A 20,912-nucleotide genomic window follows, 5' to 3' on the forward strand; every position below is an offset into this window, starting at 1 on the left:
CAATCAACGTGCTTGTTTGAATCCAGTGGTCTTAGTTGTCATAAGACGCGTTCTCGCGCCATACGTTATCTGAACAGTAAGTATGAAATCTTATTCCCCTTTTTATCCTACATAAACGCATGACACACACGCGCGCTCGCATGCACTTACCCTGTCACGGTGATTTACAGTGTGAGCTGGGCCCTGAAAGTGTTCTTTAATTTAATGAGGTAATTATACACTAGGGGCAGGAAGCAGACTGAACCTGATTTATGCATGCTGGCCGTGTTGTTTTGTCACACACTTTGACTCTGCTGCAAGGACAACTGTCCCCCACACACTTCGAGTGCACTCGTGTTCTGCTCCCCTCTGTGTTTCTCTCTTCATCTCTCTCGGTTGTCAACAAATCTGTGTCGTTTCTCAGCTGGCATGTGAGCAGACTCAACGGGTTTGGGTCTTCTCTCGTTGGATCAGTCACACATGTCCTGAATTATGTCAGCGCTGTATTGCAGTGACAAGCAAACAGTGCCAGCCAGAGTGGCGGTTTACATTAGAACTAAGTCTTCTGTCTTGTTTATGTGGCTGAAGGGGGAATTGGACGTTCAGACGTCAACTAACTCTTTTCTCTTAAACAGATTGTTTGCATAAAAATGAAAGTTCAGACCTGCAAACTCCTCAGAGTAAAAAAGGTGACAGTGTCGTGCGGGGGGGATGGGGATTTAATATGCAAATGACACATTTCTGAGCGTGACTTAAAGAGAATGACACATTTAATATTTTAAAAATGATTTTATTTACAACACGGAAACGCCTGGAACTCAAGGAAGTGTTGTGACGCATGACACAAAAAATAAAAGACTGACAGTAGGGGTGTAACGGTACACAAAACTGACGGTTCGGTACGTACCTCGGTTTTGAAATCACGGTTCGGAACGAGTTTTACAAAATTGCTTTTTATTTATTTTTTATATTTAACAGTGGTTTACTGAAGAAAAAGTGAAAAAAAAAAAGCGTCAGTCCTTGAATTAATTAAATTATATCTAAAAGTTTATTGAAGATATTTCTGTAAACTATATAGGGAGCCCTCACTTGCACATTAATATCAAAGGTTAACAACCTTTAGGTTTTTAGGTATAATAATCAACACTCAAATAACACATTGTATGCAAACATGTAAACTTCACATAAGGCAGTTTTTGCATTAACTTCTAAATCTAATTATAAAATAGTTTTTTTCTCCAAATCGTTGTTGAAATATAATAATTTATACACAGTGTCTGTCATTTTCATGACAGGTTTATTTAACATGCATGAAATAATCAAGACATCACTAACAGGTTAAGTAGAATATAATGAATATATAGGCTAATATAGCCTAGTGCATATATTTAGTGAAAGAGCTGATTTCTCTAGTGAATAAAATTCTGTGAACACTGAATAACTGCCTGAGGTAAATGTGATGCTAATGTTACATGACATTGTTTAGTTTACAAGCAGTTATATTGACGTCTTTTCTGCCGTTGAAACACTGATTGAGTGATTACACCACATATATACATGACAGTAAGTTGTAATGTATCCTCAGCATACCTTCAGATGGTCATTCATGTTTATTCTTTAGTAAGAGATGATCGATCGCCTTCACAGATGATCGCGTTCACGCGTGTGCGCGTCGCGCGGCCGCTTGAACTGTCTGTGATTAGTGACCAGTCGCCACATAGAGCGTCAAAAAGGCATCGTTTGAATTTCATGATAAAAATTTGGACTGAATACTTAATATGTTCGTGTGGGAACTCGGATTGAAGTGTGTTCCGCGCTTAAAACAAGCCGACTGTTAACTGTTAAAGATTGCACCCGGAAACCGTTTGGTAACGTTACACGTGTGCACCGACTTTCTTTAATGTCCTGCTAAATGAGGATTCATTTATTTAAAAAAAAAACAGCTACACTAAACTTTTAAACGGAAGTGTGTATATATATATATAGCTCATACATTTGTAACAAAAGTGTGATTGTTTGTCCGATGAAGGTGAAGGATTAGAAAATAATGACTTAAATTTCAATCTGCAAGACTTGAAATACAGTCGTATGGATGACTTTTTGAAATCTTATGGTGCTTTTATTGTGTTTTTATGTCCTTTTTGGAACTTGAAAGCCCTTGGTAACTATAAACTTAAGGAAAATGCCCCATGAAACAAATAACATCTGAGGATGAGTAAATTACATAATTTCTATTTTTAGGTGAACTATCCCTTTAAGGCACACTGCGGCACTTTTGAAGAGAACCGTTTGCAGCAAAAGGGAGTATTTAGAGTGTGAGTCATGTGACTTTAGTTGAGCACTGCATCAGGGACCAGCAGTGCCCACAAGCGACCACTGGCACTTTCTCTCTCTCACCAGGCAATCTTGCAACCAGTCTGCCTCCTTATTCTTGCTCTTCTCTATCTCTCCCTCGCTCTTTATCTCCCTGTGTGCTGCGCAGCCAGTGAGGAGTCTTGCATGCCTAATTTGAGTTAACGATGCCAAGGCTCGTCCAGGCCTGAGGCTCCAGCAGGAGAGCAGGAGAAACAGCTGTGGCCAGGCTGAGGCAGCATATCTCTCCAGTTCTATCTCTATCTCTGCTTCGTTCTGTCTCCCCTCTCATCCTGACATGCATGCCCACAGCAGTCTCGACTGCAGCACAGCCTAATGACGCCTTCTACGAGAGGAAACCATCTCAACGGCGCTCGGAAGCGCTGGAGAAATCAGGAGAGAGTCGAGGCTTGACGAGCCATCTTGAAATAGAAGCGGAGAAGGGCAAAAAATCATACTAGATTAAGAAGGAGACAGGCAGCTAGAGGGAGAGAGATAGAAGGGAACAGATTTAAGACTGCAGGGAATTCGAGGCGAGGAAAATCCAGCAGCAGAAATTAAGCAGCTTAAAGTAACTACTCGCTAAAGCTTAATTCTGACGAGAGGGTCCTTGCATGGTCTCATGCAAGAGGTTGCGCGGGCTGTAAAGGATAAGAGGAGACAGGCTGACAGGGAACAGAGACTCGGTGATGTGGATTGGGAGAGAGAGAGAGAGAGAGAGAGAGAAAGAGAGAGAGAGAGAAAGAGGGGGCTGTTTCATAACCAAAGGTTGACATCTCTCTGATGAGTTTTGTGCTGACAAAAAAAATGTGTCAGCACAGCCACCTCTGAGCCTCCGTGTTTCACCTCTCTACGGCATAAAAATCTGTATTTGAGCAAAGGCGCTTTATTCAGGCTTGATGCTACCAATTTAACCTGATGACAGGATTTTAAGCTCATTTGAAAAGTTTAAAGTAAGAATTAGTGAGTTTGGCTTCTTTAACTTCATTCTTCTTGTCTCTGCAGGAAGCATCAACCGAGCTGGGGCTGTCCCTACATTTCTGCGGACCCCCACTGTCCTCCAGCCTCATCTGGATATGAAGCCCTTCCTACAGTTTCAAATGGAGGCAACTCCTCCACACAGCGTTGGGCTCTTCCACAACTTCAACGCGGTGAGATTAAGCCTCTGAAACATCTCTATTGACAGTGTTGCATTATTGCATTACTTCTATAAAATTATACATCTGTATTTTTTTTATTGGAAAGGAACATATACACTGCCCGGCCAATAATAGCATCACAACATTTATTTCCATCAAGAGTTGCATTAATATTGGTCAGGATCCTGTATTGAAAATGCAAGAGTCAAGCACTCTGTAAAGTCTCCTCCAGCACATCCCAAAGACTTTCAATGAATTTAAGGTCTGGACTCAGAGGTGCCAATTCATCCTGGAATATGGCCATGATTTGTTTTCCTACATGGTTGTTTAAGAAACGAAAAGCTACCCATTTCATCAATTAGGGTTAGAAGAACTGTTGCCAAACATATTACATGCTAGAAATATAATAATCACGGCAATAATGATCCAATCATAGACTCTTACACCGTGTCTACACCAGACGCGACCACTGACAGCATTGCGCCGCGCCACAACAGCTAAAAGCTGTCTACACTGGACGCGACAAAGCGACCGTTGCAAAGCATTTGTCCATGTCAGTACGTCATAAATAGAACAAGGCATCAGTTTGCTGTTGGGGATTTTCACATCCAGTGTAGACAACATCACTGATTACAATGGGTTATATTGTCTTTTGTAGCGTCGCATCGCGCCGCTCGCGTCCGGTGTAGACACTGGGTTAAGCATTTGCCTAATTAAATCCAAACAGGTTTTTTTTTTTTTGGCTGGGCCGTGTATGTTCCTTCTGGGACTTATCTTGTTTTGTCTGGTCAGATCTTGCCTCTTTTAAAAAAAATGTTTTTTTAGAGCAGACAATGTCAACAAAAGTTGTCTATGTCCCAACATTATTGGAAAGTTTGTCAATTGTATTTGCCAAAAAAGTAAGAGAAAACAAATGCACATTTGAAAAATGTAAAAAGTATCTTGGGTATTATGGTGATATTAATGTAACGGCTCTCGGTTTTATGTCAGTTTGTCAAAAATAAGTTTTTGAAAAAGAAATGAAAACTTTCAGTTTTAACTGATTTGTTGAATAATGAAAAGTTACACATAAAGACCTAGAATTAACAAATTGAATTAACTTACGTAGCCTAAATCATTGTGTTATTTTTGGTAAATTCTGTAACTCTGAGTTGTACAAATACATTCACTTTTTTTTTTTTTTAAGAAAATACACATTAAATCGATCAAAAGTGACAGTAAATGCATTTATAATGTTACAAATGATTTCTATTCCAAGTACTGAACTTTATATTCAATAAAGAATAATGGAACATTTTTTTATCATGGTTTCCACAAAAATATTAAGCAGCAGAAATGTTTCTTGAGCAGCAAATCAGCTTATTAGAATGATTCATCATGTGGCACTGAAGACTGGAGTAAAGTGTGCCATTACAGAAATAAATGACATTTTGAAATATATAAAAAAAGAAAATGGTTATTTTAAATGATAATATTTCACAATATTTCAGTTTTACTGTTATTGATGAAGTAAATGTAGACTTTCAAAAACAATGCAAATCCCAAACTTCTGAACAATAGTGTATATAACAAAGAAAATGGCTTTTACATTTTCAGATATAAATGAATAAATAAAAAGTGATACTGCTTTGCATGCAGGAGCAAAATATTAAAACAATGCTCATTTTCATGTCATTCCAAACCAGTGTTATTATTACTTCCATCTGTGAAACACAAACGGGAAACAGTGAAGATGATGATTGTAACGGTCAAGCTCTTCAAAGCACATACATGTATTTTTCTAAAGCATTCTTAGAAAAGTCGTTTTCTAAAGCATTCTCGTTACTTCCAAAAAGGGATCTGATTACATAAAGATAACCTTACGTATTAAACCACTAAGTCTATTTGTGATAGCTGGCTTGTTTGTGTATTTGAATGTTCCTGACTGCCTCCCGTTGGGCAGTGTAATGCTGTATGAGTTCTCTCATGTCACTGTGACTTATAGCTAATCATTTTGATTAGCATGCAGCTCATTTCACTCACTCAGCAGTTTGTTCCGCACATTTCCCAGATTGCATTCTGTTATGTAAATGAGAATGCTGGTCAGCGAATTGAACAGGAAAGGTCATGGGATCTGAGGTGTCCGTCGAACGTATTCGCTCTTCCATATATTTGCCTGCACTTGTTGCCAGTATGAAAGATGGCGTGCCCCTTGGCACAGTCTAGGAACACTGAGAAGGAAGAAACACTCTATCCATGCCAGCTCAATAAATCCACATCACATGCCTTCCAATTCTGCCACATTATTTTCTTTTTAGTAAAAGCCAAGGGATGTTTAAATGTTTTGAAATATGCATGAGATTGTGAAAGAGTCAGCATCTGAGAGCTTAATTACTATCTCTCGTACTTTCTGCATTTATTATATTCAGACACAGAGCTGTAATCTTTAGATTGAGGCCGTTTTAGCATTGCAGCAGGCTATTAATCACAACAGTTAAAGGCTCAATGTGAGAGTGACCGGGTGTCCGACAGCAAGATTCTCCTGATGCCCAGTAGGGGGCGATGTTGGAGTGGCTGGAAGGACAGGCTGACCTCTCTCTAGGACACTGCTGAAAGCACACTGCAGTGTTTACGCTATCATCTAATGGAATACTGACATTTACAAGAAATCCCTCACACAAGTTGTAATACATAGACTTTTATTGAAGTATTTATATAATGTTCACCAATATATACACACACACGAACACACACACACTTATATAGTGTAATGCATTCAGCGGAAATCAAACCCCATAGTAGCCTTAGTGTTGCTGGTAAGTTTAATGTCTCACCTGCAGGATCGTTTTAATTCTGGGATTATTTTCAATTATTATTATTTATTTATTTAGCAGAATTTTCATTAATTAAATTGGAACTCAAAATGTGCACGGTGTACTAATGATCACATGCGTTCAACTAAGATGTCCTCTCTTTCATAAAAAGCGTTGTTTGACACTTTGATTCATTGTAGTGAATTGTTTGTTCCAACCAATCTCTTTATTATGTTCTTTCAAATTTAGCACTGGGAAGTGTGATTCATTCTATCAATCAATCAATCATTTATTTATAACGCACATTTTAAAAAGCATATACAAGTGCTGTACAAGAAAATAAACCATTCATACACGAAAAATAAAAATTAAAAGTATAAAAATAAGTGAATACATATAAACTACCTATGAAACGCCTGCAAGTACAGATAGCTCTTAAAGGTGCAGTGTGTAGTATTTATGAGGATCTATTGACAGAAATGCAATATAATATACATAACTATGTATTCAGTGGTCATGGTACACATTTTTTGTGTATGAAAGGTTTATTTTCTTGTACAGCACTTGTATATGCGTTTTAAAATGTGCGTTATAAATAAATGATTGATTAAAGACCAGTGATGCCAGTAACGCGTTACTTAGTAACGCATTATTCTAATCGGACTACTTTTTTCCAGTAACGAGTAATCTAACGTGTTACTATTTCCAAACCAGTAATCAGATTAAAGTAATTTATCCAAGTCACTGTGAGTTACTATTTTTGTCATTTTCCTTAGTAAAAATATATATTTTTGCTTTCTTCTTCCGTCTCGGGGAGAGTATTTATATTAAGTGAAGTCAAGAAAGACTGTCTTTATTAAATTTTTTATTAAAACATGTTTGTTTTTTTCAGTAAATATTTTTTCAATTTCAATTAAAATGTCAGGAGATACATTGTTGACGTTACTGTTAAAAATGCACTTCCAATAAAGTGAGTGTTGGCAAAAACGGTTGTCATTTCTATTTTGAGGCGGCAGGGGTGTTGTCGGCAACTGCTGAATGTAACTAATAAAGTAACTTGTAATCTAACTTAGTTACTTTTAAAATCAAGTAATCTGTAAAGTAACTAAGTTACTTTTTAAAGGAGTAATCAGTAATCAGATTACTTTTTCAAAGTAACTGTGGCAACACTGATAAAGACCTTACATAATGTACCCTTACGTTACCTTAGAATGAGCCATTTCTATCTCCATACACCGCGTGTCCCCTTACAGTGAAATCGCCCTTTTGCGCCATCATGTTTCTACAGTAACCCTAAATGGACAAACTTCTCTACAGTCACTCTCAGCTCTCTCCGACAACGACATTTTTGTCCTGTGTCAGGCACCGTAGCTTCTCTATGTGCTTGGAAAGGGAGGGGTGGGCGTTGGGGGATGCAATTCACAACCTCACCACTAGATGGCTGCTGCTAAAATTTACACACTGCACCTTTAAGACATGATTTGAACATCTGTACAGAAGTTGAAGATCGCACAGAGAAAGGAAGATCATTCCATAGTCTAGGAGCCACAACTGAAAATACACAATCTAGTGAATTGGTTAGGTCGAATAGGTCAAGTAAATAATCAGATTCTTGTAGCAACTTTTTTTTGGACTCAGTTATGTAAATTAGGGTGGCTTTATTGTACTTTTAAAATAAATGTACCTGTTCAAGTCTACTGTCACATACTAAGAATGTTTGTTCATTGTTCGAATGGCTCTGATTAAATTATAAATGATATTCTTAGATAGTTACGGTTTTATTATTTATAAAAACATACCGTGTAATTGGCTACTTTTTGTTTGTATAACTCTAAATTGTGATTCGTTTTGCTTGGCAAGCTACAGTTTCAAAGTAGCTTCCCCAACACTGCTTATAAACAAGATTTGTTTGCTGTACTGCTCAAGTTGTTCCGTCTGGAATCGCATTCATGTTGGAATGCAACAACTTGATCAAAGCTGATGAAGCTGTAATCGGTTTAAAGTACTTTTTTTATTTTTATGTGTGGGTTTGGCCAAATAATTTTTTTGCTATGTACATTTCACCAATGTCAGATACTTTTGATCAGCTGTAGATCGAGCCAGGGTGGATCACAAACTTCCATTCCTCTACAGTCCAGCTGTAATTTGCCTTTAATGTGATTTGGCCTCTACCTGCCTGTCTAAGTCAATTTGCCTGCAGGCAGTAAGGCACCTGAATAATTTATACGAAGCAGCTGGTTGTGGCGTGAAGGTGCAGAAAAGCTCCCCCAGACACTCGCTTATTCTGCAGAATCAGGAATTTCGGAGGCGTCAAATCGGGCGGCTTGTGCACCAACTTGTTGCATTTCACCTGCAGCCACCTTCGAGTAAAGCCTCGCTCACAAAAGGCAACGTTTATGCTCACAGCTTGCCAATTTTCCTCGCTGAGTAATGCAACTCCACGTGGACTTTTGGAGTTGAAATCTTTTGGCTCCGTGCCCTTTACCTCTGACGACCCCCTCGAAAAACTGTAATTTTCGACCTTAATAGCTGGAAGATATCAATCACAAGGCATTATGAGTTAAAGTATTTTTGGGAAGTTTTATTAATTGAGCCCAGGTCACAGCTGTATTGGTTCCACATGAGTTTTAGAGGTATGTGGCAAGAGCGAGAGGACTGTCATGACGGGGGAGATGGAGGAGGGCTGAATTCTGCAGCTTGTGCATAAGTGCTCTTGATAGAATGAGGGAGTGAAGGGGTGATTTGGAGAGTGAAAAAAGAAAAAAAAACTGAGGGAGTGCATGACATTCTTAGTGCATCTGGGTAAAATAAGCAGTCAGCGAGTGAGCATGTAGGACAGAAAGAGGAAGGAGATCATTGAAAGAGCACAAGAAGGGACGACAGAATTTATTAGTGGAGAAAAAAAGGGGAAGGGAAGGAAAGGAAAGAAAAAAGCAAGTGAGAGGCAGAGGAAAATGAAGAGAGATCATCCAACCAGGAACGCAGTCTTGGCTTGCTGTGAAGTGTCAGGAAGGATGGAGGGAGGAAAGGAAGGAAGGTGGATGAGATTAAACAGCGGAGAACGAGAAACTGAACCCTAACGGTAAGAGTGACGACCGACTGGAAAAGAAGAGGCACGACTAGAAAGAGAGAAATCAATTAATTATATCCTGGACCTGTAAACGCAAGAATTGCTCGCTGTCATCCCCAGAAGGGGGCACAGAAGCGTGCACACGCGAGAGTGTGGGAGAATCAGGTGGTGTGGTGGGACAGCCAGGATCCCTTCAGGATGAGTGACACTCTCGCACTCACCCACCCACACACAAACACGCGCTCCCTCATGGAGGATCCAATGCAGCTGCGAGATCCAGGCGCTGCTGAGGATATAAAGGTGAGTGCCCTCCAGCTAGCTCAGGCAGAGAGGTAACAAAGCTGGGTACTTTTCTCCGGGTCTCGAGCGCTGGACGCTGAAAGGCATTCGTTTTCTTTGCGGGATGTTTTATCTGGCATTGCACCTTCTTCTGTTTTTGAACGCAGTGCATTTTGGGCTTGTGGTGTCCGGCATGCAGTGTTTGTATTAACTGACATGGGATCTTGTTGTGAGTGGAAGGGGAGACTCTTGTGAGTTAAGTTTTTTAACTAAATTTTTTATCCAAATTTTGTGTTTTAAGTGTATTTTACATATTTCCTTTAAAGGGATAGTTTACCCAAAATCATTTATTCACCTGTTTCAGAACTTTATTTGTTTTGCAGAACACAAAAGAAGATATTTTGAAGACTTTTTCCACGTTTTTGACCATACAGTGAAAGTCAAAAAGGTCCAAAACAACATAGGACCCCTTTGACTTTCATTGTATGAAAAAAAAAAAACCCAGTAAAAAGTAGAAAGAGTAAACTAATGGCAGAATGGCAGAATTTTTATTTTTGCTCAAACCATCCCTTTAAAGGGTCATTAAACACTCTCCGAAAAAAAGGTACAGCGCTGTCACTGGGGCAGTACCCTAAGGTACAAAAAAGTTAAAAGGTACATATTTATACCTAACTTACTTACCCTAAATGGTACATATTAGTATTTTAAAAGTACATATTAGTACATTTTCGCTTTTGTACCTTAGGGTACTGCCCCAGTAACAGCGCTGTACCTTATTTTCCTGAGAGTGAAGGGTCTGTGTTTGGATCTGGCTATTTTTGAACAGTTTGTGGGATGTGGTTTTCCAGAGGGAGCATCGGGAGGTCATATGACAGACACTGTGCTTGCCAATTGGATAAATGTAACATGCACTGTTAATTGCTCACTTTGATAACTAGTATAGATGCAGTGTCTGCCAACACCATAAAAATACAGTATGTTATAGAGGCTTCGATAAAACATGATCAACACACACGCCTTAAAGGAATAGTTCATGCAAAAATGAATAATTTACTTTACATCATGTCATTCCAATCCTATATGGCTTTATTTCTTCTGTGTAAAAGTATTTTATATAACATATAGAGTGTTTTAAAGATATATGCTTTTTTTTCTTCCATATAATGAAAGTCAATGGAGTTTAGTGTTGTTTTGGACCCCATTGACATTCATTCTATGGACAAAACAGTTCTTCAGAATATCTTCTTTTGTGTTCCGAACTACCGCATAGACAGATAGTCATACAGATTGGGAAGGGTGAGTAAATGATGACCGAATATTCATTTTGAGGTGAACTATCCCAGTTTACGGCATCTTTCAGCTGTGCTTTGGTGGTTTTTAATAGTTTGATTCTAGCATCATCATAAAGCTGTATCACAACATTGTTTGATTTTAAGGAAATTATTGGGATAGTTATGAGCCAAGATGTCTCGGCTGAGAAAGTCAAAGGAATGAAGTAACACCAGCTGAAGACCACTTCAATGCAGTGCTATTTTTACTTCATAATGCGAAGCATGATGGACCAACACCCAGGATTCTGGTCTAGAAACGCATTTTAACTTCTGTATGCTATTAAATCTTGATTAGAAGAGCGTTCTGAGTTATAATGCAGCAGTAGACTTTCAAAAAAGACATGAGCCTTTAAAAGTAATCTTTTTCTTATGAGAGGCCTTTGCCGAGCTTTGATTTTTCCCGTGCAGCCCGTCAGAGCCCCTCCCCCATCCGTTTCCTCGCTGAGGCTGTTAGTACTGACAGTTGTATCTATTGATGTGTTCTAGCTGGAGGTGTTCTGATTACCCAGCTAACTGCCAGCTTCACTTAATCCTCTGGAGATTCATGAAGGCATAGCCATAGAACAACATCATTGCAGCTAATCCACTGTCTGTCTGTCTGACTGATGTAGTGTGGACTTTGCACATGCACAATGGCATCAGGGCCGTCTGCGGTTATAGTGACGCAGTGCACAAACTAGCTTTCGGGACCGTGCCTAAAGAGATAAGAGGCAAAAATCGGAGGAAGTCCGGTTCAAGGCCGCTAACCTACAGTTGGTGTGCGATTGTCATCCTGAACCACAACTCGGCTCTGTGTTTGCTTCTAGTAGGGGGGTTGCCTGGATACGTTCCGGTTTGCAGAGTTTCTAAATGTTTTTGTTTGACTAAGAGAATATTCATTTCAGGCTCTCCCCGCATTTCCCAGCCAAGAGGAGATGTTCCAAACTGGCCTGTCTTAGTCTAGAATTTGGAATAAAAAGCACAACCATTATCGATGTTTCTGAAAGGTTAAACATTTTCAGCATTGGACATCATCACAGTCATTTCTACTTCATTAGTCCAAGTTTGACTGTTCAGTGCTGATGAATTTGTAAATGTATGCATGCAGATTAGCTGCGTCATATTGTATAAAATGTCACGTATTAAAATATAAAATATTCAAATGAAATGAAAGCTATATCAAGTGAATAATAATGCTGGGAATCATATGACAATAGAGAACTGAATGCAGACCACAAGGCCAAACGATTTTTGGACTGCGACCATCAGGCTTTGTGCATTAAGCTGGTCATAAACAGAGGCTTAGCCATTGGCGCTATGAGATGCGGTACTTAGGATAGTGGGTTAAAAAAATTAAAGTCTGACCATTCACATTATGGACACTGAACCAGAAACAACAAACAAATTAAAGGTGGGGAAAGAGATTTCTGGTAACCGATGTTGATTTCCAATCACCAAAACAAACACGCCCCTATTTTGATAGCTCCGCCCCACACAAACGTAACCCAGGCAATGACTATGGCAGAATCTACTGTGCCAGCTGACCGAGGGTATGATGTCATCAATAAGTGAAAGCAATGTGTGTTACTATGGTAATCCAGGTCGAATGTTCCGTGAAAAAGTAATCCCTTTCATCCCAAAAACACAAACACAGTTTTCATGAACTCGATAGCATGAGCACGACAGTCCAACTAACGAACATATTACAATTATGACAATATTAGAGGGTTATATCGATCACGAAAAGAGGACCCAAAGGAAACAAACATATATTAGGAGTATATTATCTTACTTTTCGGACACACTCTGGGAGCTGACGCTTGAAACAGACAATGAGGATGTTTAGACGCTCCAGGCTTTTACAGAAATGAATGGGTAATTATCAAAGTTAAAGGGAACGACAATACAATCGCAAATGGACAAGCAAGCAAACATGACACACAAACATATTCAAGCAAAAGCCAGCATATATTAGTTCTGTGAAACAAAACAAAACCAATGTTACTCGCTTATCGAGAAGAAATAGAGCAACCTCGGCCTTCGCCTCCTTGAGTTCTCTCCAGCGCTGGAAAGCGCTACTTTTTGCCTGATCGCCTTCTTTTGTTCCACAGACATCTTCCACATTTGTTTTTTATGTGCCATCTCTTTCTGTTATCGCTCGGATAATGTCCGTCCTGTGTCGTGTCTTTTGAATAATGACGTGCACTGAGCGCTCTCTTCTCCTCGTCATTAGTAGATACTGCTGATTGGCTGTACGTTTGTTTTGGTACTCAGCCCGAGACACTTTTTTAAGCAGTTTTGAAATACCACTTACCCCACCTTTAATATATACACTACCAGTCAAAAGTTTGGAAACTGTACTATTTTGATTGTTTTTAAAGAAGTCTATTCTGCTCACCAAGGCTGCATTTATTTGATCCAAAATACAGCAAAAACTTTTTTCTATTTGAATACATTTTAAAATGCAATTTTATTTCTGTGATTCAAAGCTGAATTTTCAGCATCTTTACTCCAGTCTTTAGAGTCACACGATCCTTCAGAAATCATTCTAATATGCTGATTTGCTGCTCAAGAAAAATGTATTATTATTATCAATGTTGAAAACAGTTGTGTACAATTTTTTCAGGATTATTTAATGAATAGAAAGTTCAAAAGAACAGCATTTATCTGAAATATAAAGCTTTTGCAACATTATAAATATCTATATTGTCACTTGATCAATTGAATGCATCCTTGCTGAATAAATGTATTAATTTCTTTAAGTTCTTTGCCAAAAAACTAAAAAAATCTTACCGACCCAAAACTTTTGAACGGTAGTACAATGTAACAAAAGCTTTCTATTTCAGATAAATACTGAAAATTTTTTACACAACTGCTTTCAACATTGATAATAATCATAAATGTTTCTTGAGCAGCAAATCATCATATTAGAATGATTTCTGAAGGATCATGTAGTGAGTAGTGATGCTCAAAATTCAGCTTTGCATCACAGGAATAAATTACATTTTAAAATATATTCAAATAGGGAACAGTTATTTTACATTTTAATAATATTTCACAATATAATAACATAAATTAAATGCAGCCTTGGTGAGCAGAAGAGACTTCTTTCAAAAACAATCAAAATAGTACAGTTTCCAAACTTTTGACTGTAAATCATGTAGAATTAAATATATTATAGCATTTTAGTGACAATAATTTTATTTAATATCTGTAAAGAGGTGCAATAGGTGATTCTCTACAGAATTTTTTTTTTGTTATGCTGGTTGAAAGTCTCCTCATATCCTGATAGTAATTAGTATGCTAAGCGGTCTAAATGTATTTTTATAAAAAATATATTGTCTTTGGAAGGCGATAATTTTTTCAAACCACTGTTCAGCCTGTTCACGCAGAGATCATACGTCATCAGCGCATTCACGTACGCTGTGCAGAAGTTATTGTAGTACTGTTACTCACTGTACTAAAAAGTTTTCTCCCCAGTGAATGACACGTGTTTTGTAGGAGGCGTGGCTTTAGACAGCGATTTGCAGTGAGGGAGGGATCGTATACTTTCAATGCTAGCAGGCTAAAGTTAGCATTTCCCAGATCACTTATTGCACCTTTAACTATAACAATAGTCACATTTCTACCAGTAAAAACTGTAACAAATGTATTGCTCATTGTTAATTAATGTTATCCAGTAGATTCTTTGGTATGCAGTCTATATGCTGGTTTAGAAATTATCTAGTGTACTGCGGCCTCCTTAATGGTAAGTGAGTAATTAGGTTGTCTTCGTTTATTAGCCAAGTCATTGATATTTTGAAACTGAATGCAGGGACGGACAACATTTGTGCAAGAGTAGAGCTGCTCACCCTGACTTGATCTCACAGGTGTCCTGACTCTTTGCACCATATGGCCACCCTTTAGCCATGTTCTACTGCCACCTAGACCTTTCCATCAACATGATTAATGACCTTGTCTGTCTAATGGAAGCAGGACCAGAGTTTAGTTTCACACGTCCTTTCTCTTTTCCCTGTCCCCCTTTCTCTTTCTCCTGCTCTGTGTTCAGATGGATCCTGTTCAGAAGGCAGTGATCAACCACACCTTTGGAGTCCCACTGGTAAAGACCAAACGGCCGATCATTTCCTGTAATGTCTGCCAGATCCGTTTCAACTCTGAGGTAAGGTATCTGATATTGGACTGTTTGACATGCATGTTCTCTTTGGCTTACTCAAATGGCTTGTGTTATTGAAGATATGAAATCGTATACAGATTTCTTAGAGTGAGTTTTCTATGTAATATGAGTGTTATGTTTATGTTGCTGAGATACTTTACACACTCTGCTTTCTAGTCCGGAAATAGCCGATGGCAAATCCTCTTTGAAGTACTGTATCCGCATAGCATGTCAGATTGGATGCTTACAGCATGAAGCGTTTTTTTCTTTCTTTCTACAATTAAAACGAGTTTTAAGAAAATCTCTCGCAACATACAGTAATATCTCAATTATAAGATATTTTTCCACCAGGAAATCCTACAGAAACCTTCCTACATCCTTCCTACAAAAACAACGTTCAAATTTTCCATTCTAGACTTACCACAGTCATTTATTACAAGATCCGTATCGCGCATTTTGCCGTTCCAATATTCCTCGAGCATCAATGAAAGCAATTATGTTGGTTGTTTATGCACCAAATTGCTGCTGCGCTTGTTTGGTGGGGAGACTTAAGCCTGAAATATTCTGGGCTGAATTCAGTTGCAGCTGTGGCAGACATTGTGACATGTGTGAGATTAGTAACAGAGCAGGACCTGGGAGTGCCCCACTAGCCATGTGCTATTTTTACGGACGAGAACTGTAATCATGGGCAGAATGTGGCTTTCTTGGTGTGAGCCTGTAATCTTGCCTCCAGTCGTGCAGATGTATGGCCTTCTTTAAACCGCATCCACAGACAATGAAAAACAGGGAGAAGACGGAGAGGCCAAGCCTGCATGTGAAGACCTGCGAAAATAGCTGTTAGCCCAGCTCGCTTTTAATGATTTATGGGGAGAGATTTTGAGACAACTCAGCAATTCTGTGAAACAACTGGACTTAAGAGGTGTAGTAGGTTCATTGGAGGTGATAATATTTCATGGAGGTGAAGATAAGATTGAAGTTATGTACTACAGTTATTTCCATCATCTAATGTTGCTTTGTTTTGGTTCACAGTAAATATCCTAGACCTAGACGGTTGTTAGTTCAGCTATAAATTCCATATCCCAAAGCGCCACCCAAAGATGCCTTTCATTTACAGCCTAGTTCATGACCCTCAAGTCAAACGAACTTGACACATACAAGTGTGCTTGTAAATAATAATGCATGCTGTTCAATAAACCTTAAGCACCTGACTACAAAGATTGGACATCTCTGACACCTGCAGCTGTCCTGGTTTGTAAAAGATAGGCATATAATTTCAACACCCCTGTTTTTGCAACGTCTCCCTGCTTGCCATCGTTACATTTAACCACACACACACGCACGCACACGCACGCGTCTGGTTCACTATCTTTGTGGGGACTCTCCATAGACATAATGGTTTTTATACTGTAAAAACTGTATATTCTATCCCCTTACACTAACCCTACCCCTATCCACATAACTGTCTTCATTTTTACATTTTCAGTTTGAAGCAGTTCAAGCCTGTTTCCTCATGAGGACCTAAATTTAGGTCCCCATGGTGACATGAGTCCCCATGAGTCTGTATGCATTCAGGTTGAAGTCCCCACCGGGAGAGAAAAACATGAACACACACACACATTTACACTGAACCACATGGCACTTTCCACAAAAAAGGGGCATGCTTTTGACTTTCTATTATTTATCTATTTATTCATTCATTTATCCATTTATTCAACATATTTTACCATATTTTTAAATAACACAAGTAAGGGTTGATGATTAATAACTACAAATAATATGACTCATATCAATTTAACACATTATGTGAAAATTATGATTTTTTCCCCCTTCTCTTATTTATTAATATAATTTATTTATTCTTACATTTTGCAAATTTTTTTTTTTACAATTATTAATTTAGTATGATTTTAAGGGGATACATACATTGTGTATTTAAAACTAGCTTGGTTATTTTATGTTAGATTATATAGTTCTTATAACATTAGAAAAACGTAATTTGTGTGCTGAATTAAAAAAAAAAGTGTGCTGTGTTCATGGAAAGTGCCACATGCACACTCACAAACCATCAAACAAAAACACATTCTTTTGTCTTTGTCCTAACCATTCAAACTATTATTTATTTATTTTTATATCTTATTTAAAGTTATCAGGCATCAAGTGTTCACTGCATCAAATCAATGAGGAAAAACTGAGAGATCAAAAAGAAAAGACATCAAACGCTTGCAAGTTTGTATGTTTTATCAGAAATTGTGCTAGTTCTTTCATGCATTGTTGCACTGGAAATGATTCGGCTACGTTAGGAGATTAAATTATACAATGCCATATTTCATTAAATGGTTACACAGAGCAACGAGTCTACATTTGCTTCCTCTACTATGCTGAATGAAGCAATGCATTTGTTCCTTGAAAATATCTATTCCCTCACCTCCTTCCCATCATCATTTCACGCTCCATTATGGATTCATAGATTCCAAATCTCTCTCTCCCCCCCCCCAGTGCCGATAACTGAGGACATTTGTAGTGGAAAAAGCAGACTATTGGCTGCCAGCAAGTGTTATCTGATGCATTCATCAAACTAGGAGCTCAGAGTTGTGTTATGCTGTGCTGCCAGTGTCCCTTTCTCTCTAGCGCAAGATGGAGGTATAACCTTGCCGCGCTGCAGAAGTGATGTCACCAATTTGTGTCACTGTTGCTGCAGGACAGGGTTGAATGCGTGTCCCTCCCCCTGCCAGAGCTGCAGTGGTCCACCGATGTCGCACAATTTCCGTCATTCACCGGCTGGTTTTCCGTCACTAGGGCAAATTAACCTTCCATGTGTGTGTTGAGCTTCGGGAATAGCCACAGCTGTCAATCCTCCTCATGCAGCCCTTTCCCATTTTGTTGTGGTAATTGTATTTATGTTGGCGTATGTTGCGTTACATACTGTTCACGCGTGGTTCGATGAGACTGGGACAATCTGGTCTCTGTGTCCTAATTTGTCCTTGGAAAAGTTCTTCATGCTCATGCTCCCTGTTTTTTTCCATTGTTGTGCTTAGAAGAATTAATCTTGGGCTCTCAAAACCAACTCATCTCATCTCTCCTGTGCCATCTGGGCGAGAACTTTGCTCATTTCCTTATTCTATAGATAGCGCTGCATTCATACGAGCACTTCATTCTCATGCACATTATGGATTTGGCTTGGTACTTGATTTGTATTCATATCTAATGGCTGAGGTATTCTTCACACAATGCATGCTCTCTCTTGTAACTAACTTTATTATAAAAACTTTCACATAGAATTTCAATGAATGAATTTTTTATGTGGGTTCAAAGAGTTCAGACATGAAAATTGGATTTGTATTGCTAAGAGTTGAATTGGAGTTAGGAACTGGCCGTTTCTAAAGGATGATAGTGTCATTTTATCAGATTTTTACAAAAAAGCCAGAACCAAATGACGTTCAATTGCATTTTAGCACATGCATTCCTCCACCAATGTGGGCGGACTGCCATAAAATACAAAAATACTCAAGACAAAAGAACTCTGTACTACTATTCGGTGTCAACGCAACAGCGCTACTGAATCTACAGCGTGAAATGGACAACATGATCAGTCTACACCCTTAAAAATAAAGGTGCCAGGAAGAACCAAAAAGGGATTTTATCAGGGTTGGAGCTATACTCTGTAGGGCAGTGGCCCTCCATGGCCGAGTTTGCCCATCCCTGCCATAGAAGGACCATTTTTGGTTCCCTGAAGAACCGTTTTGTGAAAGGTTCTTTACAAGCCCACTGAAATCAAAATTAAAGTTTTTTAGCGTTTAGTATGATTATGTTAGCCTTAAGGTTAGGAATAAGCTGGTGTGTTCCAAAACAATGGCAAAATTCGCATTTAGGAGATATACACATTCAAAACTTACAGTCTCTCACTTCCGTTAAAATGAATCACAGAATTTGATGACATCATCGCAGACTTCACCTTCTCATCAAATCTTCTGTCCAATCAAATGGTCTCTAGAATCTGAAGCGCCCGCCCCCTACACTATAAATAGACGCTGAAGCAGCGCTGAAATCGGTCAGCTGTTCACACATTTACTATTTTCTACATGGTGAATCGCACATAGCGCACTATACACTCACCTAAAGGATTATTAGGAACACCTGTTCAATTTCTCATTAATGCAATTATCTAATCAACCAATCACATGGCAGTTGCTTCAATGCATTTAGGGGTGTGGTCCTGGTCAAGACAATCTCCTGAACTCCAAACTGAATGTCAGAATGGGAAAGAAAGGTGATTTAAGCAATTTTAAGCGTGGCATGGTTGTTGGTGCCAGACGGGTCGGTCTGAGTATTTCACAATCTGCTCAGTTACTGGGATTTTCACGCACAACCATTTCTAGGGTTTACAAAGAATGGTGTGAAAAGGGAAAAACATCCAGTGTGCTGCAGTCCTGTGGGCGAAAATGCCTTGTTGAAGCTAGAGGTCAGAGGAGAATGGGCCGACTGATTCAAGCTGATAGAAGAGCAACTTTGACTAAAATAACCACTCGTTACAACCGAGGTATGCAGCAAAGCATTTGTGAAGCCACAACACGCACAACCTTGAGGCGGATCGGCTACAACAGAAGACCCCACCGGGTACCACTCATTTCCACTACAAATAGGAAAAAGAGGCTACAATTTGCATGAGCTCACCAAAATTGGACAGTTGAAGACTGGAAAAATGTTGCCTGGTCTGATGAGTCTCGATTTCTGTTGAGACATTCAGATGGTAGAGTCAGAATTTGGCGTAAACAGAATGAGAACATGGATCCATCATGCCTTGTTACCACTGTGCAGGCTGGTGGTGGTGGTGTAATGGTGTGGGGGATGTTTTCTTGGCACACTTTAGGCCCCTTAGTGCCAATTTGGCATCGTTTAAATGCCACGGCCTACCTGAGCATTGTTTCTGACCATGTCCATCCCTTTATGACCACCATGTACCCATCCTCTGATGGCTACTTCCAGCAGGATAATGCACCATGTCACAATGAATCATTTCAAATTGGTTTCTTGAACATGACAATGAGTTCACTGTACTAAAATGGCCCCCACAGTCACCAGATCTCAACCCAATAGAGCATCTTTGGGATGTGGTGGAACGGGCACTCTTCGTGCCCTGGATGTGCATCCCACAAATCTCCATCAACTGCAAGATGCTATCCTATCAAAATGGGCCAAAATTTCTAAAGAATGCTTTCAGCACGTTGTTGAATCAATGCCACGTAGAATTAAGGCAGTTCTGAAGGCGAAAGGGGGTCAAACACAGTATTAGTATGGTGTTCCTAATAATCCTTTAGGTGAGTGTATATGCAATAGGAAACAATTCAGACAGTGTAAATATGCTTTCAGTTGAGACGAATGAAGTCTGGTTTCGAGTTACTTTCACGCGCACCGCCGCAGCGCACACACCTAGTCTCGACCAGAGCCGTTGATTAGAGACACGAGAGCGCAGCGCGGATCATATGCGCGAGTCGACGCAGACAACAAAACATATCGGACCCATTTAAATTCTGCACAAAATGCTGTATTTCAGAGATTATGATTATAAACGGTTTTGCCAAACAGAAAGGCTCTAGTCAAACTGTGGTATTAACGAAACGCTATTGGCTGTTTCAAAAAAGGGGAGGAGCTGCTAACAGCTGGAGCCGTTTGAAAGGAAATTACGTCAACACATTGAATAATGCTGCGTGTTTCAAGTCCCTTCAGTGGGCCTTTAAAGAAAAAAAAAATTTCTAACCATTTTATAGTCTAAACATTTGGTGCAATGGAAAGGTTCTTTGGTATCAAAAGGTTCTTCATGGAACCATACACCCCGCCAAA

General features: G+C 39.1%; 1 protein-coding gene across 4 annotated transcripts in view; it reads left to right on the forward strand.

Annotated features, from left to right (window-relative positions):
- The window catches only part of znf385a (zinc finger protein 385A), a 100,037-nt gene that overhangs the window by 61,011 nt on the left and 18,114 nt on the right, over nt 1-20,912 (forward strand). For 2 of the 4 annotated variants that reach the window (XM_079802157.1, XM_079802158.1), the window contains exons 2-3: nt 3,337-3,482; nt 14,970-15,080. In XM_079802157.1, coding sequence (XP_079658283.1) covers nt 3,337-3,482; nt 14,970-15,080 — 257 coding nt within the window. Of the gene's footprint in view, nt 1-3,336; nt 3,483-8,961; nt 9,633-14,969; nt 15,081-20,912 lie in introns of those variants that run through there. The other 2 variants (XM_079802160.1, XM_079802159.1) reach the window with 2 other exon arrangements.

Source organism: Gobio gobio (genome assembly GCF_949357685.1).
Source record: "Gobio gobio genome assembly, chromosome: 21".
NCBI lineage: Eukaryota > Metazoa > Chordata > Actinopteri > Cypriniformes > Gobionidae > Gobio > Gobio gobio.